The sequence below is a fragment of the Protopterus annectens genome, chromosome 1.part1, assembly GCF_019279795.1.
Source record: "Protopterus annectens isolate FY-2018-M chromosome 1.part1, PAN1.0, whole genome shotgun sequence".
NCBI lineage: Eukaryota > Metazoa > Chordata > Ceratodontiformes > Protopteridae > Protopterus > Protopterus annectens.
The window spans coordinates 697394639-697419109 of record NC_056726.1 but is presented as its reverse complement, the minus strand read 5'-3'; the positions used below and the strand labels follow the sequence as shown (position 1 = coordinate 697419109).

General features: G+C 42.1%; 1 protein-coding gene across 2 annotated transcripts in view; it reads right to left on the bottom strand.

Annotated features, from left to right (window-relative positions):
* Positions 1 to 23439, bottom strand: part of LOC122806882 (probable E3 ubiquitin-protein ligase DTX3) — a 355810-nt gene extending 332371 nt beyond the window's left edge. Inside the window, exons 1-2 of one of the 2 annotated variants that reach the window (XM_044077672.1) lie at positions 23319 to 23423; positions 17720 to 17790 (exon numbers count right to left, since the gene is read on the bottom strand). Coding sequence is in view for 1 of the 2 variants with exons in the window: in XM_044077663.1 (XP_043933598.1) it covers positions 23319 to 23369 (51 nt within the window). In the remaining variant the exon portion in view is untranslated. Of the gene's footprint in view, positions 1 to 17719; positions 17791 to 23318 lie in introns of both variants that reach the window. The other variant, XM_044077663.1, reaches the window with a different exon arrangement.
* Between the last annotated feature and the right edge of the window lie 1032 nt (positions 23440 to 24471).

Below are 24471 nucleotides of genomic sequence, written 5' to 3'. Positions count from 1 at the left end.
GTTACTGTTCCTGATATGTTCCCTCACTTGAGCAGCATTCAACATTCAATGCTCATTGTCCAGTCCTTCCCATCACCAACTGTTCACCCTCTGTATGTATGCATCTTTGTTGCGTCTTTCTCATCTTTTGTGTGTATAATGCCTCAGTCTGTATTCTATTTTTGTTGCAATGCCTCATGCTGCCTCGCCTTCCCCCACTATTCATCTCGCATCCATCTCTCAGTACCTTCCCCACCTAACTTTCATCTGCAGAAATTACAAAAGGAGCTTCATCTCCAACAAAAAAAATGTTACTTTTCTTTTCACCCCATCATTCACACCGTATGGTCACCCTTCTGAGTTTACCTCTGCTTGTTGTTCTCTCCTTCCCTGTCTTCCCCAATTCCTCCCTATTTATGCACCCAGTAAGTTGCCACTTTGCTGTGCAACCATACATGGGTCTTTCTCTTGGCTGCTATACTATGTTGCCCTTCTTGTGGAGTTTAGCTGCTTACTGCAGCTAGCTATATGCCACTCCATTGTGGATAGATGCAAGCACCGATTCAGGTGTAGAAGCCAAATTTCCCATTATAATCCATGTTGTCATCCATGCACACTGATGTTGTGATGTGCCCAACATACAGTATTATACTGCTGTTCACCCACTTATCCATGTGTTTTCTGTTTTCTTATGCACATCTTTGCTCAGCAAGGAGGAAATATTCATAGCTCTCTGTTAATTATTTATGCATTTATTCTTCGTTGGCAAGAGACCTGAGGTGGTATTTATACTACTGGGGAAAATTTGGCCAGGGCATCAGGGAACTTCCATACTCTTTTTGAAAGGTACCATGGATCTTTTACATCCACCTGATATGTCACCAGCTCAAGCAGATGGGACCTGGGTTTAACATCTCATCCAAAGGATGACACACTCAGAAGTACAACAAACCCCTTATGCTGCATTGTAGTGTCAACAGTCCTGTCTGGCATGGGAACAGAACTCACAGCCTTCTGCACTAAAGAAAAGTGTGCTACCTGTTGTGGCACTGACACTACTGTGTGTCATTAATGGAGCAAGCTCCTTTAATGTTAGGACTCCCAGGCAGCCAACATTTTAGCAAAGATTTCCCTATGAAGTCTCAACTCTCAACTTAATGCAATAGAACCTAGAGCATATGGAGTCTATAATCAATTTGTCTAAGGTTAATTTCTGTGAACCTTCATTCATCGACACTAATACAGAGAATGTTCACATCAGTGAAAGTTCACTTCAAAGAACAACTTACCCAGGGAAAGGAACGAGTTGGCCATCATAAGAAATTTGCCCTTTTCCCCACTGTAGTGCAATCTCAGAGTTGGTATATATAGTAAGGGGAGTTGAAGCTCCCCACATGGGTGGGTTTGAAAAACTGTGCTTTGTGTGACGGTCAGAATGCTGGCCAATTCATTCCTTACCCTGGGTAAGTAATTCGCTGATATGAATGTTCACTGTAATAGGGTCGATGAATGAAGGTTCATGGAAATGAACCTTCGATGAACTGATATAGACCCAACCTACTGTATGGCCTGTTGTGCAGAATGATGGCACTGTGCATATTTTACAAAATTATTTTGAATCCAAAGACAGCAGATGCTGAAAACTGAGACAATAGGAGAAAATAGCGGAACTGACTAATAGCTTCAAGTAGCCGAGAGGAGTGGCTGAGGAGAAGGGAAGTCTAAATGAGGAGGTCAAGGCAAGATTCAGGTGTACTGCAGCCATCTGGCACAGCAAATCAAGGGTAGTGTTTGACAGAAGAATGACAAAGAAACTGAAAAGTGAGTTTTACAAAACCAAAGTAAAACCAGTCATATTGTGTGGTACAGTAACCTAGGCAGTGGAGAAAGAGCACTTGAAAGCTAGAGGCAGTGGAGATGAACTGCTTGAGAAAGGTGGTAGAATGCATTCTGTGGGACAGATGAAGAAACTACAGCATCAAAGCAGAAGCCAATGTAGCTCTAAAAATAAGAAAAATGGGGGTTGTTGATGATGATGGTGATAAGAAGATTGATTTGAATCCAAAGCCACCTGTAAAATGAGAGCTTTTTACATTTATAGAAATATACATTATGCTACAGAAAAGGCACAATAGCAGGGTATGCAAATAGGAAAGTCACAAAAACCAAAACAATATGCTTAAAAACAGATGTAGTGTATAAAGGGAACAGTTCAGATAATATTCTTATATTACGATCTGTAAATGATGGGGCATTGGGCATAGAAAGTTAAAGAAATTATGATTTCGAAGAATGTAATCTGAAACAAATAATCAGAGAGAGATACAATCACTCCAGTAGTGACAGAAGTGAATGTGATGATGGAATTACATACTGGAGAAGCACCATCTATTCCTTTTGTGAAGGACTATGAAAACGGATTTCACATACATCATATAAGCAGAAAAAAGAAGTTATGTACTCACCATAATGTTCCATAAGAGTTGTTGCTCTTCATTTGTCTTCAACCTGTGGGGACTCGGATCTGGCATGGCTCGACCGCATTTCCAGCATCTGATCCGAGGTCCAAGCTCCTCCCCCACCCATAATGCCCCTGTCTCCTTCCTCCCTTAAGATTGAGTTTGCTGCTATCCAAGCATCCCAACCCGACCAAAGACCTTCTCCCATAACAATAGGTCTCCAGAAGCATGAAGAAGAGAACAAGGCCATGCCAACATGGTGACTATCTCTCTCCTATCCAGGCCACCGCACAGCCCATGTAAGGCAGGGGGAAGGAGGGAGGGATGGTTGAAGACAAATGAAGAGCAACAACTCAGATAAAGATATTATGTACCCACCATAACATTCTATCTGAAGTTATCTTTATTTGCTCTTCAACATATGGGACAGAGTCCTCAGCTACTAAACACCTGGGCAGCCCTCATGGAAAGTTATTCCGTATCACAGCAGAGCTAAAGGATGCCCTGTACCTGGAGAGAGTGTCCAACGTGTAGTGTGAAATTAAAGTATGTGAAGCGGCCCAAGCAGTCACAGAGCAAATGTCATCCAATGAAACTCTGGACCAGAAGGCAGCTGAAGTAGCCATAGAGCTAGTGGAATGCAGCTTAACATGATCCGGCAGGGGTAAAACTCTAATTGAATATGCTAGGGTAATGCACTGGGAAATCCAACGAGCAATGGTGACCTTTGACACTGGTTTCCCTAAAAAGGACTTAGAATAGGAGATAAAGAGCTGATCAGATTTCCAGAAAGTTTTAGTACTATGAAAACTGTCTATGAACATCCAACAAGTGCAGTTTGCACTCTCCCTTATTCTGAAAGTTTGGGAAGAAGATAGGGTGATTAATTACCCGATTATCATTTGATTCTAAAGCCACTTTGGGAAGAAAGGAGAGGTTAGTGTGCAAAGACACCCTGTCCTTATGAAAGATTAAACAAGAAGATTTGATCGATAATGCCTGAAGTTCTGAGACCCTTTTAGCTGATGTAATGGCAACCAAGAAAAGTCATTTTCTATGACAAGAACTGTAGATTCACTGAAGCAGCAGGTTCGAAAGGGGGTGAGACCAGAGCTTCCAGAACTAGCGTAAGGTCCCAAGGAGGCATCGGGTCCTTAATCGGTGGTCAAAGTGAAATTGTACCTTTTCAAAATGGCTTTACAAAGCTTAGAAGCCAGAGAAGCTGTATTATCTCCTAGATGACAATGAGATATAGCTGCCAGTTTAACCTTGACCGTAGAAGAATTGGCACCTTGATGAAAAATGCTTGCCAAAAATTCTAGGACCGCCAGAACTGGAGCAGTGAAGGGGTCTAGATCATGCTGAGATGCCCAAATAGAAAAATGCTTCCACTTCCTAAAATAAACCTTCCTGGTAGAAGATTTATGAGGTGCACCAATATCTTTTTGACCGGTGACGATAACCTGGGGGTCCTGACTATCATGGGAACTGGAGCAACCAAGCTGCGAGCTTCAGGTTGACCAGGTCTGGGTGAGGTATCCCTGAGGGATGAGAGACAAGAGGTATCAGTGAGGGATGAGAGACGAAATCTGGAGCAAGATCTAATGTCCAGGACGGACATACTACATGAGACCACAGGGAATGGAACCAGACTTGGCGGGGCCAGAATGGGGCAATGAGGATGACAGAGCTCCCCAGCCTGCAAGCTTACTGAAGGAATTCTGGGATTAGAGGGAGAGGAGGATAAGCATAGAGGAGACTGGAGGGACAAACATGAACCAGAGCATCTCTGGAGGCTTCCCTGTGTGGGGTTCAGAGCAAAAAACACGCTGCACTTCTCGTTGGAAAGAGAGGTGAAGAGATCGCAGAAAGGCTGACCCCACTTGAGAAAGATCTGTTTTGCTACCGAAGGATTCAGAGACCACTCATAAGGCATCAGGATAGACCTGCTGAGCCTGTCCGTTAAAATGTTGGACCTCCGCAGAATGTGCCTTGCCACCAGAAAATGTCCAGTGGAGAACACCCACTCCCACACTCTCATGGCTTCAAGACACAGGGGATAAGACCTGGTTCCTCCCTGTTTATTGATGTACCAGACAAATGACATATATTTTCTTATTGTCCAGAGAGGAAGATGGCCATGAAGAGCTTGCAACACTAGGAGTACCACCCTCATCTCCAGGAAGTTGATATGCAACTGAGTGTCGTGGGGAGACCACATACTTTGGACTGTCCTTCTCAAGCAATGCCACCCCACCCAAGTAGGGAGGCATCCATGGTCACCATGGCCAAAAGAGCAGGCAGAATAAAGGGGCGACCTGAAGAAGATCCGGGGAATGAATCCACCAAAGGAGAGAATCTCTGCATGCTGGGGTTATGTAAATAGGGTGAGTCAGCGGAAGATCTAACAGTGACTACTGAACCGCAAGGGTCCACTGAAGTACCCTCATGTGCAATTGAGCTTTGGGCAAGAGGGTAATCATGGCCGCCATGGACCCCAATGCCCGTAAGACCAATTCTGCTGCCGGCGAATGAACTTGAAAGATGCACAAGAGATGAAGTTTCAGGAACTGGATTCTGTCTGAGGTTAGGAAAACCTTGTTTTGAATAGTGTCCGACTGAGCTCTGATCAAATCCAGAACTTCAACCTGAGTCAGAAGGGATTTGTTGAGACTGATAGTTATGCCCACTGATGGGCTGTTTGAAGAAGGCAATCCCTTGCTTGGCAGAGTTGATGCCTGGAAGGGGCAGAAAGGAGCCAGTCATCTAGGTAAGGGAAGACCAGGAATCCCAGTAGTCGCAGGTGAGCCGCTACCACTGCCATCACTTTGGAGAACACCATGGGGGCTGTGGTGAGACCAAAGTGGAGCGCTCTGAACTGATAACAAGTGGCTCCCAGCCAGAAGTGGAGGAACCTTCAAGAGCGCCCGTCCATCTTGATGTGGTAGTACAAGTCCTTGACGTCAACCAAGCACATCTAGTCATTCTCCTGCAGAAAGGGCAGGATAGATGGAAGAGTGACCATCCAGAATTTTGTCTTAACAACTGACAGATTTAAGGTGGAAAGATCCAGAATGGGTCTTAAGTCCTTCGTCTTCTTTGACACTAAAAAGAATCTGGAATAGATGCCTAATCCAGACTGGTCTAGGGGGATGGACTAGATGACTTACTTTTCTAGCAGCTTTGCAGTTTCCAGTGCTGCCTCCTCCCTTTGCACAGGTGGAACATCCAGGATGTGTTTGGGCGGGAGTGGTGGTTGAATGAAGGGAATTGAATAGCTTTTGGAGATGATCTGCAACAAATCTGCGATTGACTCCCAGGCTGTTGGGGGCAGCGAGAGATGTCCCCCAACTGCCTCCAGAGTCAGGTAGCCAGGCAACCCTTCAGAGCTGCTGCGCAGGTCTGTCCGAGAAAGACTTTTGAGACCCATTATTGCTTGGGCCCCCTCTGCCTCAAGGGTGGCATCTGTTGAATCCCCTTCTGCCTCTGGGGGAAGGCAAGTCCTGAGCATCCTGGGAGTAGCACTGAGATTTCCAGAACTACATCTTTTTTGCCCTCTGCTGATTCCTTGAAAAGTTCCGTTGAGTGGTCAAGAAGCAGATTCCGATGGCAGACAGTCTTCCCATCATTCTCGCTCTGGACCTAGATTATTGCATACCGACTTTCCAAAGAGGGTGGAACAGTGGTATGGGGCATTAGTGAATGATGCCTTAAAGGGCTCTGAGAAGGCACAAAGCTGGAGCCAGGCATGACACCTGATGGCAACGCCTGTCCCGGCAGCTCTAGAGTTGCCCTCGGTAGAATGAGAGAGGAGCAGCATAGAGGTGTTAGCAATTGACATGAGGGTGGCCATCCGAGAGTAGAAAAACATATTGTCCTCTGCTGACATGGAACCTGAGGTAGACTCAGTGATCTCTTTGACTAGGTTGCACTGAAGTTTAATTACGTTTGCCATGTAGTTCGCACACGTACTGAGAACGTTGCTGAAGCATACACCTGTTTCGCAAAATGGTCCATTGTCCTGGACTCTCGGTCTGGTGGATGGACCATGGAGCTCTCCTGAGCGAGCCACTAACATGGCATCAATGGGGGATCCTTTGGTCCAATAATTCCTGTCTGACTGTGCACTCAGTACCTTATCAGGACATTTGGGGATTGGCTCTATGTCGGGCTCCTTCCACATCCGAGATGTAATGAGTCCCACCAGTAGATCTGTTGGAGGGGACACCCAAGATGTAGAGGGTCCTGCACCAACTGCCTCCAAGAACACGGATTCGTTCAGGTTGGGTTTCTGGACAAACCACCCCCCTCACTGACAAAGGATCTCCAGGATGTTTACAAAGGTGACATCCTCAGGGGTGACTGGGGGGAACCCTCCCTGTCCTCTAAACCAGTGTCCTCCATGAGAGACTCTGGTGAGGAGTCTAAGTGTCTCTTTTTGCACGTGTGTTTGAGGAACCTCCTTGGGCGGGGTCTCTGGGGAGAACTCGAAAACATCAATCTGTTCGTGTGGGGGAACCCACAGGGGCAGAGATGCAGCAGGCTGTCCCTGAGGGACCAGGATGGTGAAATCCAGACCAAAGACAGAGACTCCGAGGACGAAAGCATCATGGGTCTTGATGGAACAGAGAGGACCCTCTCCACCACGTCAAAAGCAGAGGGAGGATGTACACCTGGAGGAACCGTGACCAGGTCCATCACCCTCTGATCCAACGGGAGAGTCAGAGTCAAACCTCAAGGTGCTAAGACTTCGAATGAGCTTTTAGGCTCCGAAAAGCTCTAAGCCGACACCGGCACATCGGATCCGGCTCCGAGATCACAGTTACGAGAGCTGGTCAGCTCAGAGCTAGTTGGAGCAATGCCGCTCAGGGTAATGGCCAGTGTCAAGGTACAGGGTACCATCAGTGCTGACCCCTAGATGCCGATAGGCCTCAGACCCAAATACTCCAAAACTGGGAGTCAGATCGGAGAAGGAGTGATTGGGACAAAGGCAGACTGCATGCTCCCAGCCCCGAAGGGGGAGGGGGCAGGCAAGACACCCATCTGATTCTGCATGTGGATAAACCTCCACATTATCCTGTTCACCTCGGCTTTAGAGAGGCTCTGGGTGGACCTGGAAGAGGAAGCCACTAACACCAGTCTTGAGAGATGGTGGGATGAAGCTGAAGGTGGTGAGTAGACCCGAGACACCTCCGGCTCTGGAGAAAAACAAGGAGAGTGGAGCCGTGTAGAACCCACTCCAGCAGCCAAGAGGGATTTAGCTAAGTACTCCGCCAAGGCAGATCAGTCAGGGGACCGCTTCCTCTGTAGGTCTCGTTCCTTGCATTTCTGCTTCTCTCCATCCCCAGTCCTTTTAGTGAGAAGTTTAGTCCCAGTGGTCAGGGCGGAGGAAGCAGAAGAAGCGGCAGAAGCCGCTGAAGCAGCCGGGAGGGAGGAGACCCTTAAGGATAAGTTTATTCCTGATGTCAATCAATGCACAGGCTTGAACCCTGCACAGATTGAACAGGAGGAATCATGGTGAGCCACCCCTAAATAAACTATGCACAGAGTGTGGCCATCAGCTGGGGAAAGCTTGTTGCCACACTCTGTGCACTTTCTAAAGCCAGGTGTGGGCATCTCAGCCATAAGGGAAGAACATGTAACAAACACACACAAACATACACACAGCCTGAACAGGGAAAGGAAAGTGGGAAAGTTTTTTTTTTAATATAGAAGTACCTGATGCCTGAGCGCTAAGTTAGAAAGGTGGAGTTAGGACAGTAAAATTGCAACGTACCCAAAAACAGATGCTTAGAGCCCAGACCATGACGCAAACACTAGCGCGGCAAACAAGATCTGAAGGGAGGAGGGAGACAGGGGCATTATGAGTGGGGGAGGAGCTTGGAGCTTGGATCAGGTGCTGGAAATGCGGCAGAGTTGGATCCATGACGGATCAGAGTACCCACAGGTTGAAGAGCAAATGAAGAAAATAACTTCGGTTCAAAATTTTCTGTTTAAAGCTGTCTGGAAACAAATTAAAATTCTAAGCTTAGTACAACATTTCAAGATAAAACTAGACAGCGCCACTAGCATACAGTTATAAAGCCTTGACTATGACCCAGGCTAACCAAGTTCAATGGCAGTTTGGGTACCACCTGAAACAGGGTAGGTGGTAGAGGAGTGAAGAAGCACTGTTGACTTGCCTCTTCTACTGGGTGAGAGGGGTACACAAAAGAGGCAGAGTCTTCTCCCAAGCCATATTGGTGATATCAGGGCAGGGTAAGAAAAGCCATTGCTGCAGTTGGTGGACAAGTAAAAAGAGAGGCAAGCCACAATTTAGGTGAGGACATTTCCTTTGTAGTGCCATACCATGCCCACTCAGGTGACATCAGCCTTTCACATCAGTGTGAAGAAGGCCTTGAGCAAAAATCCCATCCCAGATGCAACATAATGACCACAACTTCTCCATGCTCCTCTCCCTAGTCTTGAAGAGGGGGCAGAAATCATAGCATGAATGGCCATAGAGGTGTTGTCATCCATGGGGTTAGGAACCATCCAGCAAAGAGATATGATGAGTTCCCCTCAGTGTGATGGCCCTAGGAAGAAGTGGTTTGCAATGCCTCCACACGTCTAACACAAAGGATTATGACTGGGTCATCAATCATATTCAATTTGTGGGCTTGACAACTGGATTTCAAGAAATTAATTCTGAAAACAAGCTTCAGATATAAATGCTGTGAATTCTATTTCAAAAACAAATAATAAACTTAAGTTATAAGTAGTCACGGAGTATAGTTCTTTGCAAGCATGCAGAAGGTCTGGAAGCAGCAGGTGAAACATGGGAAGTTTCTGTGCTGTTTTTACTGGAGCTCAGTCATCTTCCTGTCTTCTTATGTAAAATTATCTTACTTGAGTTATCACTTTCTGCCATAGGATATTCAGCTTCATGTACCAGCCACCATTTCCTGTACTGACATATACAGATTTTTGTCATCTTTTCAATTAAAATTTAGTTGTCTTCACTGGCAAACATGGTATTGATATTCTGATTATTTTGCCAGCTAACAGATTCCAGAATCTAGGGAAAGCATAAAGTCAAAAGTGTCAGCGGACCTTTGTCATGCATTGTAACTGCCACCTGTTTATTCTGCAGATCCAAGGTTATTTCACTAAATAACTGGACCCATTTACATTGTACAGAAGAGGCACTCATGTATATATGTCAAGACTTTCATTTGATATTATAATAATTAAAAGATTTAGCCATTAATTATAGCCCAACTGGTAGTTATATGTATTTATTTATTTTATTTATTTATTGACATTTGTTAACTGGGTTGGTCCAGCTGGGCCAAAAGCCCGTTTTCAGTGGAGTGCCGCGGAGAAAAGCTCCAGTTACATTCAGACTACAGTTTAAAGTACATAAATAGACAAGTACAAAAATTATCTATACAATACTGATTTGAAAAAGAAAAAGAAAAATGCATGCATAAAGCAATTATACAAGTTGCCATTTTACAAAGACACATATCAACATATCAGTATGCGATTTTAAAAAATGTTCAAGTTATATACATTGGTTAACTAGGTAAGCTACTATACGCTTTTTAGGTGTCAGTAGTGAGAAAAACAACAAGTGGGGGTGAGCGGACTTAGGTAGGGTTATGGCAGGGACAGGTTTTGGTGTTAAGTAGATGAAGTTTGAGTTCCTTTTTAAAGTGTGATGGGTGTATAATGGAACGTATGTCTAAGGGGAGTTTGTTCCAGGCTTGGGCTACAGAGCATTTATATAGATGTTTTCCCACATATTTCTTAGGTTGGTCGACAACTAGAAGTTGCTGGTTAGAGTTGCGGAGGGTCCAAGATGGGGAATAGGTTGAGACAAAAGAAGAGACAGCTGGACAGGAAGATGGTCTACATAGGATAGTGTGTATTATTTGAAATTGTGATAGTAACAGTAGTTGTGGGAATTCAAGCCATTGTAGAGCGTTTAGGGCTAGGCAGTGATATGAACTGTAAGGAGAGTTAGAAATGAATCTAACAATTTTGTGAAAGTTAGTTCAAGGTAGTGACTTGAATATTAGTTAGAACTGGGGCAGCATACAGAAGTGGGGGAAGGAATGCCTGTGCTAGGGAGAGTCTAGCATTAGAGGTTAGGAATTTTTTGTTGCGATAAAGCAAGCCTAGTTTCTGGTCTGTTTGTAGGTTGAATTTGAGTTAATAATCTATAATGACACCTAGAAGTTTTGTGTGAGGTTCAGGTTTAATGACTGTGTTGTTGGAATATGTGATAGCAAAAGTGGATTTATGCTGGGAGAGAAAGAGCAAGAGTTTGGTCTTTTTGGGGTTTAGGATTAGTAGATGATCAGACAGCCACTTTTTGGTGGCTAGAAAGGAGAGTTGGGAAAGGGTATGTAGTTTAGAGATATTGCTGGAGATGGAGATGAGTGTTGAGTCGTCTGTGTATTGGATGAGGGACGATTGTTTACAACATGTATATAGTTCATTTGTGAAAATGTTGAACAGTAGGGGACCCAAGATGAAGCCTTGTGGAACTCCAGTTGGGACTGAAATATAGGGAGTGCAGGATGAGAGCCATCTAACGGACTGCTTCCTACTACAGGGGTAGCTGGAGAACCAGGCAAAGAGGTAGAAGATAGGTTGAGGTTTGCAAGAAGAGTTAGTAGGATGGAGTGAAAGATGGTGTCAAAAGTTTTGGAAAGATCAAAGAAGAGACAGGATATGAGCTGGTTGTTGTCTTGAGCTTCAGCTATGGAATGAGTGAAAGATAGGAAGGCAGTAGATGTGCTATGGTTAGGCCAGAAACCAGTTATATAAACAGCAAGCAAAGAAATATCTGAGTGAAGGCTAAGTGGGGACAGTGGCATGAAGCTATTTGACACGTGACAGACATGCTTACTGGGGCAGACATGGATATTATTCTGTTCAACACACAGAGTGACAGCTGTGTTTGTTTGGCTTGTAAGTGTCATGGGATGCTTACAAAGAAGTCCAACAACCTCAAATAAAGAAGTTTAATAAAATAACAAAGCTTTCAAGTAAAAACTCTTCACTAGTGTTTAACTCAAGGTCACTGAGAACCCTTTTAAACAACATGCAGCCAATTAGTTAAAATGAATTGCCATTAACTGGGAAAACTACACATGTACCAACACCTTTGCCCAACGGTTCTTGGAATTCATAAATTCCAACGCCATGGATCAACTAATCCATAGTCCCACAAGGGACTCCAATAACCTAGACCTGGTCATTACCAATATGGGAAATTGATGCTCCACACCTATGCTCACCCCCTCGTTAGTCAGGTCTGACCATAAGTTAATCACCCTTAACATCCACATCCCACCCCCATCCCCCAGTAAGGAAACCTCCATAAAAAACTGCTCCAAAGCCAACTTCATGCTACTCAAGTCAGAAGTGACAAACTTCATGACACCCATGCAGACGGGAACTGAAAGTTTCACTGCTGAATCCTACACTAAGGCACTGTAAGAGCACATCCACTCATGCATGAATCGTGCCATCCCAGATAGAACCAAGATGCTCTCATCCAAAAAAAGTAAGCCAATATGGTGGTCCCCTGCCATAAACAAACTTTACAACAAAAGGAAGAAACTGTTGCAGAAAAGAGGAAAATCCCAGAATGCAAAAAACTCCCTTACCAGCCTCAGTAAGAAACTGAGATCCCTCATAAAATCCTCCAAAACTAGTTATGAAAATAAAATTGCCAAAGATTCCAAAGACAACCACAAGGCATTCTATAACTATGTCAAGAATCTAAATGGCAATGCTCAGATCTGCTCCGAGCTAAAACAGAATGGCATTAAATATACTGATCCCAAGGATATTGCCAATATTCTGGCAGATCGATTCAGTGCCAACTTCACCCCCTCTCACCCCCTAAATGTCGCATCTCAATACCGGAAGATTGCCAAATTCCGGTAATAACGGCCACACAGGTAAAAAACACACTCTTCAAAGCTAAGAACACAGCATCCATGGGACCAGATGACATCCCGGGCTGTGTACTACATGAACTACAATATGAACTGGCACCTCACCTAAGTGTCATGTTTAATCATAGCCTCACCTCAGGTTTCGTGCCCACTGAGTGGCGCAGAGCTACAGTTATCCCATTCCACAAGGGGGATCCATCTTGGATCCCGGAAACTACTTTCCCATCAGTCTGACAAGCCTTATCTGCAAGGCCATGAAGCGTATCATCATGGAACTTATAAACAAATTACCAAAAAGTGACCAGGAAATGACCAATAAGTAAATATCCGTTCCACCAAGATGAGAAACCAAGTCTGTTTATTGAAGATCACAATAAAACATAAGCGCTTTCGTCTGCTACAAGGCAAACTTCATCAGATAAATCACACTGGTACAGATACTTTTTATATATACAAAACCCTCCCATCAATCTTTCAATAAAATCAAACAATTAAGTAATTAAGAATTTTTTAAAAAAATTTTTTAAAAAGACACATTGAATCTCAATAAGTTGGGTCCTTTCTGAACTCCTGTATCTAATACACGTTTCCAACCAAAATGAAAATATTATAAATAATACAAGTGAGTAATCCACATAACTAAATTGGACACTCACCCCTAATTCCCAAAAGTACATATCTGACCAAATAGATATGTAAATCTGTTTTTAATCTGTTTTTAATCTATTTTTAATCTGTTTTTATCTGGTATAAAATCGAGCTGGATGCTTATATGATTTTGATATAATTTTATACATTGTGAGCTTTGCCTACCAGTATCGCCTTTATATTAATATACTCATTGAGACCAGGATAGACATTTGACCTGAGTCTCAATTGCCATTTAATCTCCTTCTGCAACAGCAAATTCTTATTGTCCCCACCCCTTGGGTCGATATTGACGGAATCAATGACACCAAATTTAAAATGTGGAGTGTGTTGACAAACCAAAGTATGCTTGTAAAGGGCACTGGTTTCCTTTTTAGTTCTAATATCGCTTCTATGTTCATATATCCTTTCTTTAAGTGCCCGTTCTGTTTTGCCCACGTAAAAATATGGACAATGGGCACGCATTGCCAAGTAAACAACCATCCTGGTCTGACAATTCCCCTTACAAAATTTCACTGTGCTTCTAAGACCATTGTCCAAAGAAATACTGTCTGCCAAATGGATACAAGTGCACTGGGTACATCTACCACACGGATGGGTACCCCTGTCATGCCTGGAGGATATATCCCTTCTTTCTAGGGTTCTCTTAAAGTTGATACCCACCTTATGTATAAAGGTAGGTTTACTTCCTACCACCTCCATTATATCGGAATTGGTCTTAAGAATAGACCAATTGTCCTGCAAAATCTTTTTGAAAAAAGAAGAAAAGTTGTTGTGTTCAGTGGAACATGCTCCCATGAAATCCTTACATTCCTGTGCATTCGGGGCCTGGCAGAACAACTGGTGGCCAAGTAATGGTTTGTAACGGGTACCCCAACTTATAAACAAAGACATTGGCAACCTTCAAACACTGGACCCCACCCAGTTTGGGTTTGTGAAGGGCTGATCTTGTCTCCTGAACCTGATTGACTTCTTCGAATCAGTCTCCAGAGCCATGGACAGGGGTAAGGTGGTCCACACAGCCTATCTAGACCACTTCTTCGAATCAGTCTCCAAAACCATGGACAGGGGTAAGGTGGTCCACACAGCCTATCTAGACCACACCACCCCTCACTCTGGAATCATAGATAAACTTACTAAGCTGGGCATTAATCCCTATGTCACCCAATGGGTTGCTAACTGGCTTACTGATAGAACCCACACTGTAAAAGTAGCCGACTCCAAATCCAGCTCCAGACAAGTGACAAGTGGAGTACCTCAGGGTTCAGTCCTGGGACGGCTCTTGTTTGGCATCTACTTCTCTGAAGTACAGGCCAACACTAAGGGACTCTGGCTAACAAAGTTCGCAGATGACTGCAAACTGGGAGCCATTATTGAATCCCCAAATGATGTGGATACTCTACAAAAGGGCCTTACAGAAACAGATGCTTGGTGCCAGAGCCATGGGCTCAAGTTCAATGCCAAGAAATGTATAGTTATCCCCTTTGAAAAAAAACATGTACCCATGAATTACCATATAGGTGGCAGTACACTAAACATGGAAAGTGTGATAACAGGCTTAGGGATACAGGTGGACAGTGGTCTCACCTTCGATAACCACATCGCCACAACAGTCAGGAAATCCTTCTATGTGGCACACCTCATCACTAAGGGCTTTTCATCCAGAAAAAAGGAGGTCATTGTCCCACTGTACCGCATCCCTCATTAGACCCATTATAAAATACAACGCCCCATTTGGTATGTACCTCTCAAGACATCTGCAATAACTGGAAAGTCCCCAGAAATACCTCACTAAAAGAATCACAGGACTAAAGCAGATGCCCTACGCTGACCGCCTTAAAAAACTCCAGCTATACTCGGCCGCATATCTTCTACTTAGAGGTGATCTGTGCTTAACATACAAGGCCATGTCAAACCCAGAGCTGTTGGACATGCTACACTTAAAGAAATCCCAATCCCCCAGAGCCACACGCTCCAGGGATCTAAACCTTGTCATCACAATAAACAAAACATGCTGGAGGGATAGGTTCCTGACCCAGAGACTCCCCAGACTCTGCAATAGATTGCCCATACATGTCAAGCAGAGTGCCTCTTTGGCCCTCTTCAAAAGGAACCTTGACAATTGGATGGGAGAACGGAAATTCACCCAGGGGATCATGTCATTTGCCCTGCTAGACAGGGGTCCAGGGATGTAAATAGTGTGGGAAGAAATAACCAGGGAATTGTTATGGCTAGGCTTGTATAGGCCCTAGGGCTGATAGCCTAGTACCAACCTATGAACCTATGAAAACAACATGCAGCCAATTAGTTAAAATGATCAATTAACTCATTAAAATACTTTAAAGCCTCCCATACAAACAGTCACTGTAGTATTAGCTTAGTTCTTCCATACCCTAGCTCACTAAAGCATTTATATAACATCATGTTTAGCTTTCAGAATAGGTTTTATACTAATACTTGTATTCAGTCCAGGAAAATGGTCTGCTCAAAAAAAATGTATCCATTTATATTCACACAGTTCTGTTTTATTAATGAGATCACCCCCATTTTCATGCAGAAGCCTCATAGCAACCAAGAGAAAGAAGCTACTAAGGGCCAGTAACGATTTCAATAATAAAAATATTTTTTCATGGCCAAAAGAACAGCGCCCAATGGATGAGCAAATTCATGTTCTTGTTGACCAACCACAGGCCAAGCTTAAATTCCCCCCGCCTACCAACGTTGAACTATGTAGCAGTGAAGTCAAGTCATCTGAATCAAATGGCTGTGTGTTCATAGCAGTCCATCAATCCCTTGAGGTCAATGAAACTTTATCTTCTACCTCTCTGACAATTAAATGTAAATTAATTGTAATAGTAAGTATGAGAATGAAGCATCAGCAACCAGAGACCAGAGGATCAAAGTAGAAGAGAGGAGGGAGTAAGGTTATGCGACCAGTGGAAAAGCACTTGATGAAGGTATCTTTTGAGTTGAGCTCTGAAGGTGGGGAAAGAAGGACCTTCTTTAAGGTGAAGAAGGAGGGATTGCTGGAGTTTGAGTACAAGAACAGAGAAGGAATGGTTGAGACAGTGCAGTTCGGTTTGGGGTACCTGAACTGAGGGAGTTAATTAACAGAGGTTGCAGAGTTTGTAGGGGTGTTTTAATTATGGAGTTTGGCTGCAAGAGGTGGAAAGGCACCTGGATGAAGTAATCTGAAAACAAGAGACCCTAGGAGTAGCTCAATTCTGTAGGAGACTGGTAGCCATTTAGACTTGACGAGGGTGATGCAGTGGTGTTCCTGAGGGAAGGATCTGCAGATTTTGTTTTCAGTGGCCCATAGAGTTGACATATTTTCCACGATCAGAATAAAAGAGAACAAATCTTTTTCCTGGTATTTTCAATACGGCTTTGGAAGTTAAGTGACTGGTCTAGCCATAAACCTAAGTATTTAAAGGATGTGGTTGCTTCTATTGGGCAACTGTGATGTTGAGATTTTTAGGAGTCTTCTTCGTTTTTTGTGAAGTTCCAAATATCATATTTTTTCTTTTGGGGGAGGGGGGTTAGGAGTAGCTTATGGTTGTTTAGCCAAGAATCAAGGAAGTGAAGGTCATACTGAAGCTGGGTTTGAATATCTGAATTGAGGGACCGGATCAAAGAATAACCATGCCATATGGCAAAGAGTAATAGGAAGGTTAGGGAGATCAGAAGGCAGCTTGTTAATAGAAATTAAAAACAAAAGAGGGGCAAGTGTGGAACCCTGGGGGCTCTGGTAAGGGATGCTGGCTATGATAGGGATGGGCCTAATTTGACTCTGAAATACCCATTTGTTAAGAAATTTTGGAACCAGGTGACAGTACTGGGACTAATCCAAATTTCTTGGAGGGAGCAAAGGTGCAGGAAGTGATCAATTAGATCAAAAGCTTTGGTAAGGTCAATGAAGAGAGTTTCCTTTATCCATGTTGAGAAGGATCTCATCAGTAAGTGACCATAGTGCTGTCATTGTGCTGCAGCCAGCCCAATGCTATTTAAGAGTGAGGACATAGTACTGTTGGATGTAGATTAGTGTTTCAAGTATTTTCCCAAGTGTAGGAAGGAGGGAAATAGAATGGAAGTGAGAGGTATTTACTGTCTGACACTGTTTGGGAAGGGGTTTAACCGGTGCAGTTTCCCACATATCTGGCATTGTATTTTGAATTAAGCAGAGGTTAGAAATATATAAAAGAGGTGTGGCAAGGAAGAATAGTCATGCTATTTCAGCATCATAACTTGAATTGACAGAAGAGCAATATGTGCAGGTGTTTCACATTATTAAATATAGGTATCTATTAAGTAACCTGATAATTGTACATATATATGTGCATATGTAGTTTCATGCGCGCAATAGCCACAAATCTTTGCAAGTTACAGGATATACGTATTCATGTGAATATGTTGCATATCATATTTAACAGCTCTTTCTAAACCACAGGTCACCCTCTATGTCTCACGAATCCCATAATGCATACTTAAACCTTCTGGAGTCACTCAACATTAACCAAATACCCTAACTGTGGGAGACTTTTAGCTACCCCTCTACAGACTGTGAAACATGCATTGCCTCAAACTTACAGGCACAATGACTCCCTGACTTATAAATACCCTTGACCAGATAGTGCGCACAACTAGCAGAGGTTTAAACATACTGGACCTGGTGCTCACCAATATGAGAGAGTGCTGCCCTCCTCAGTGTCATGTCCTCAGCTGCTGAGATCGGATCACAATGTGGTCTCCTTGAAAACAAAAATCAGTTCCGCAATCACAGACCTGTAACAGACAGGAACTATTCCAAAGCAAACAACATTCTATTAAGCAATAGATTGTTAAAGTCCAGCAGCCCTCCCAATCCTGAGATCACAGCAACCCATGCAGAATTGTTCACAGAGTATAACCTGTATAACCATGAAAATGGCTGTACCTACTAGAAGTCCAAAACAAGCTCTAAAAATAAACCACACTGGTGGAATCCTACCTAACGTTAATAGGGTATAGAACAACAACAAAAAAAGGCAATGGCTAAAATCAGGAAGACCTGACCAGACATATAATGTAAGCTGGAACACCCACAAGGGTTCCTTACCAGGAGAATCCAGGGCATAATCATTATTTCTATACTCGGTTTCTTACAGGATACTGAGAGGTGACCTATATCTGGCATACAAGTCATGCTTAGATCCAGTGCTGATGGACCTTTTGCACATCTGCAAAAGAAACTGCATCAGAACCACTAGATCCAAGGATTTACATTTTGCTTCTGACAAACACGACATATTGTTGAGACAGATATGCGTCTCAGAGGATCCCCATGCTCTGAACAATGTGAAACAAAGTCTATCCCTAATTGTGTTTAAGCGTAACCTGGACCAATGGATGAGAAACTGGAAATTCACTACAAGTCTGACCCTCATGTCGCTGATGGACAGAATCTTACAGTAACTATGCCCAAATAGACATACCCCCCATAACCTTTAGAAATTTCCTAACATACCCCCTCCTAATAAACACCCATGATACATAGGGACACAACTGGGTTGAGTTATGCAGCTAGGTTTATAAAACAAGGAGTATAAGGAAGAAGGGAGGAGGTAGTGTCCTTAACTGGTGTGTGCAATGTACATAGTTGGGGCTGGTCTTTCAGTACAAGAGCAGTGGTGAACAGTCCAAATCCTCTTTCTGGTCTGGAATGTCTACATTCAGTAACATGTTTTGTCCAATTAGTCAAGGACAGGAACAACAACCGTTTTATGCAAAACAGATGCTCTGACAGTGAAGGCAGCAGAACTTCTGAAGCTATTTACTCTTAAAATACTTAAGCTATTGTGCTCTGGAGTCTCATTGTAGGTCTAGACTCTGAATTCAATGCTTCAGTCATGCATTTTGATAGTTTAGGCCTATAATCTCAGTGGGGAAATGAATACCGCATCTGCAGATGAACCACTCTTTATTCAACAAGTCATATGTTTTTTTGTCCATGGTAAGAAAAGTAATTTGCTTGAGTTTCAGACTTAAGGTGATACAGTGGCGCAAAGAATAGCTTTGTTACCTCACAGCAAGAGCTTTTGTGATTTGATTTTCAGCTGAGATCCTGCCTTCTGTGTAGAGTCTTATCCCTGGGTTCATGTGGGTTTTCTTCTGGTGCTCCAGCTTTCTCACATTACAAATACATACAGTAGGTAGACTGGACACTCTAAATTGGCCATAGGTATATACGTGTGTGTGTGTGTGTGTGTGTGTGTGTGTGTGTGTGTGTGTGTGGCACAGACCACCACCCATGGCAGACCTAGCCATCCAGTGGTGTGAACACTGACTATAGATGATGGTCACTTGTTGATGTGACATCAGACCCCATGTGTAAAAAGAGAAAAAAGGAATTATGGATGGATAGATGGATTTAATTTTCTGTCTTCAGAAAATGCATGCTAATGCAAAACCTGTTATTCTATCAGAATTTTCTAAAATCTGTCCCTATTTTTGGGTCTTTGCCCACCTCCATTATTTTTGGCTTTGTCCCCGATTCTTGTGCCAATAGGATGAGAGCTATGCTGGCATCTAAGGATACTAGGTGTGATAGGAAAGAGCAATGGATCACAGCTGTCATCTAGCAAGGAGCAAAGAAATTTTGTTGTGATCATAATACAACAGACATTGTACTATGCCTACAGCCATAATACAATGTCCGCTACAGTAGATCAAGCATGGTAGCATGATTCTGCACGCACATTGTGACTAACTAGAATGCAATTCCCTCTTTGGTACACCCTTCCTACAGTGTCCAGGTCGTACTCAACCCTTGGTCATCTGGTTCGTAATAAAATCTCCATCCAGCTATGCAAGGAAAGGGGCAACAGTATTCTGGTGTGGAGTGTGCCCTCCCTGCACAGCCTAAGCCATGGCATTAATTAAAAGAAAAACACACAAAATATATTTCTATTATCCTCTCCACTCTAATCTCTGAGCAACATTTTCAAACTTCTACACAAGTAGAAATGAAGATTCCCTGGAAATACATCTGATAATCATTTCTACAGAGTCTAATTCCCAACATTAGTATAAACTAACATTCCTTGCTAAGTTTATGCTGTCTCTTTCGTTTTCTTTATCCCTTGCATAAGTTAACTGAACTTTTCCTAAATGTTCTACAGTACCCCCCCCCCCGCCCAGCCAATGTCTCCTCCTCAGCAAATCCTCACTTTCAACAGCACTAGTACATACGAACTTTCAGCATTGCCTTGTTTCTTGCCTCAATGGATGCTTCCAGTCACAAAAATAAGTGAGCATTTGTATCTGCAAATGCAACAGTTTCATTTCCAGACCATACTATCTCACATAATCAACAAAATTAGATGTGAACTTGCACGACCTTTGCTGTTCTCCTTAAACAGGTGTTAGCGATACCGAACAATCATGTATTCATGTGGTGCACATATTCTTTCAAACTGTAGACAGCCTGTAATAGAACAACAAAGAGTTCTTTGCCAGCAAATGGATCATTCTGATGACAGAGTGTCAAGTGGACTATTAGGAACAAGTGTAGCATTGCAAAGTGAAATCATGCTTGTCGGAATGTGTGCATGTGGGGGGGGGGGGGTGATACTACTAAACAGCTAGGAACTGTTCATTTTAACAAGTACACGTAGACTTGAGGCATAAAGTTTGTTCCATTAGACTACTAGGGAATATTTGCCGCTTTATGTTTTTTTTTTTTTTTTACAAAAGAAAAAATCTGATAACACAAAAGTATCGGCAGGCTATCCAAACGTATTAACTTCTCATTTATTAAAGAAGCAGAAGAATTTACATAACCATAATGTGACTTTTACTCACTAACAGTCTAGTAGGATCTATAAGCGACTTGTGGTGCAGGGTAAAGGGTTTGATTCCTTCCACCTCCCCTAGGTTACTGTGCTACTCTAAGCAAATCACTTAACCAGACAGTGCTCCTGTGTCACACATGAAAAGGGCCACTTTGCCCCAGTGGGCTTAACTGTCTATTAATGAATAAAATAAAAACACAAGAACACCTTAGCCCAACAAAATATTTATATTTCTATGCCACTCGGCTTGCATCTACAATACTACCTGTCAAAAAGAGAAATCACTTTTTGCAAGTCACCTCATAACTTTCATTCTACCATTTTCAGATGAAGACCTTTTACACTCAGACAAGACATTTTGCTATTGTTACTACCCAGCTTAGCTTATAAATTAACATGGCAAACTTTAAAATCATTATTGTTTGCTATAGCTGATGCCACAAGCTATGTTGCTGCATACTATGTTAGTTTAGACTTTCTTTAGAAAATGTATGGTCTGCACCATTTCCTGATATTATCCGCAAAACGTTTACATTATTCTTGTTTTATGGAAATGTGATATCCAGAACTATGCCAAATATTCCTTACTGAGTTTGTTTATGCCACAGTATAGCGACATTCTCTTTTTTTCGTTTTGTGATGCAGATTCCTGTATAACTCACCATCCACTCATGCTTAATTACTATTTTATAGCATCTTATGCTTTGTTTGGGCCATCTAATATTAGCTGTAAAACCATTAATTCTGCATAGTGTAATGCCATTATATCACAAATTAATTATTTTTCCTCTTGATTTTTTTTTTATTACCTAGGCACACCAAATCTAAGCTACTATACTTATGTGTGTGCTTTTCCTCTTCTCCATGAAATGTGTATATATATATATATATATATATATATATATATATATATATATATATATATATATATATATATCAGATCGCCGAATGCACATTTGACTGAAACTCATTTCACCGAGACCAAATGACTGAAAACTAATTTCGCCGAAAGCTCATTTGACCGAAACTCATTTCACCGAAGATAGTACAGGCAGTGTATATGCCCTTTTCCCCACTGTAGTGCGTCCCTGGAGTTAGAATATATATACGTAGGGGGTTGTGGGGGGCGCAGCCCCCCACACTGGGGGGGGTGTGGGGCGTAGCCCCCCACCTAGCTTAGTTTTATACTGTCCAGTTCCTATTAACTAAGTAAGATGGTAGTTTTTAACAACATTAGGTGGGCAGCTATGCCCCCCACACCCTCCTACTTATATATTCTAACTCCAGGGTCAAACTACAGTGGGGAAAAGGGCATATACACTGCCTGTACTATTTTCGTGTGAAATGAGTTTTCAGTAATTTGGTCTTGGTATAATGAGTTTCAGTCAAATGAGCATTCGGCGATCTGATAGGAATCCATATACATACACACACATATATAGTCTCTCTCAAAACAAATCTTGAGCTATCTGATCCAGTCCCTATATTTATATATTATATACTATAATACAATTATTAAACTATAACATAATACAGCTAAATATAATATTTGTCTGACAAATAGTATGACAAACTCAATTCAGACTGAAAACACCTTTACTTTATTCCACTAACCATTCTCTCAATCCCCTTGCTATATTCAGTCATGTCTCATAGCCACCACCCCCTCCCACACAGACAGACACAAAGACATACAGACAGAGACACACCTACAAACAGCAAACTCACCCTAGGGCACAGGTATATTGTAACTACATTGTAACAACATAATTTCCTTCATTGCTCAGGCTTGATCCCAAGTCCCCATCCTTCATATGCTCTGTAGATTCTGATTTCAACTTCCATTAATCATTTTATGCATCACATGCACACACATCTCATTTCATAATGCGAGCAACTTTTTTTGGAGGAGTGCAGTTGGGGTCAGACAACAACTGCAGCCCACAATAACATTAATATTACCAATAATATGTCAAAGAAAAACAGCTAGACCTATGGCCTTTTTTAAGTAATATCTGTAAAGCATTCATGTAAGTACTGCAACATTTTCTCCAGTCAAATGTTACCAGAAAACATGACCCTGGTAGATCTCATCACACTTTCCAGTAACACTTCAGAATTTTCAAAGAACAACTTTAAACAACAGTTTAAAGTGTTATAATGGAGGTACTGTGCTAAAAAACATTAAATGTGTTTTAGCTTTCAAAAAAAAAACACAAAACCAAGTTACTAGTTAAATATTAAAGTAGCCTGCAGGGTTTTTTTACATACGCCATCTACATCTCAGCTTTGGCTGTCCCCTGTTATTCCAGTGTGTAAATACTGCAAAAACAAGCACTACAAGATTAAGCATGAAAGTGAAACTAATGTTTTCAGTAGCAGCTTTATTATTTCACCAGAATTAAACTTGCTATGTTTGTTTTATTGTATTAACATATTAGTAATACCTGTGATGCAATGGTTTCCTTCCTTGCAAAGTTTTCATTTGCTTTTTCCATGATACTTTCCTTACGCTGCAATCACAATACAGAAATCTCCTCTTATGTTTTCAGTTGCCTGCCCCTTAAGTAAAAGTTTCAGCAAATATACTTCCTGGTTCAGCAACAGGAAGTGTCCTATCAGAGAAGCATAGACTCAGTTTGGACGTTAGTATTTTGTTTACTGTTTGCTTGGCAACAGGAATGCATGTTGATAATTTCAGTTGTTTCTGTCTGGACTTGTTTGAGATTGGAAGGAAATACATTTACTTGAGAGATTTGTTTCAGTTCAAAGTGGAAAATAAAAGGGTGATTAAAATATTGACATACTTTACCAGCAGTTTTCATGCTTTAGTGTTCTTCACTTTCTCACAGAGGTATATAATGACGTGAATGTTTGCCTGATACATAATTTCTGAGAGAAGTAACACAAACTGGCTTTCACAAGAAAAAAAGCTGTTTGATTAAAAAGCAGAAAACTTAGTTAATAGCATTTTGACAGTGTTCTTTACTTTCACCATTGACAACATGCAGCACATTCTTTTTTTACTGTAGGTTTGTGGCTGCCACCTACTGACACAATGCTTGCCTTTGCAAGTTAACCCTGTCACAATCTTGTTCACAAAGGCTCTATGTAATAAAAAATATAAGGCTGATTTCATAACCCGATTTCATAACCTTTGTGAAATTGCATGCATTATTTATACATACCCGGTGGGTAGGAGGATTAAGTTGTCTTCGGGTCCTTTTTCTTAGGTAAAGTTTACACTGGGATGCTGCTTTTAAAGAATCTGATTAGGTTGTCACATTGTATTATTTTAGAGCTCATACACTGGCATTTAATTATGCAAATACTATGTCTTGTTTGGACTGATTTTTAAAATGTGTATGTAAGAAATATAACTATTAATATATTTTAAACAAAGGAGCAAACTATGTAATAAAGATATTTGAAAGGACAATGTATAGGAAACAGTAACAGTGAGATGGTCAATGCTAACATTTTATCTCCTATGGGTGGAAATAAGCACACTTGTACTTACCAAGTAATCACAGACACATTAAACATCCCATACAGTACCTAGGAGCACCTGCAAGTTTTGCCAACCTCATCTTCCCTTCG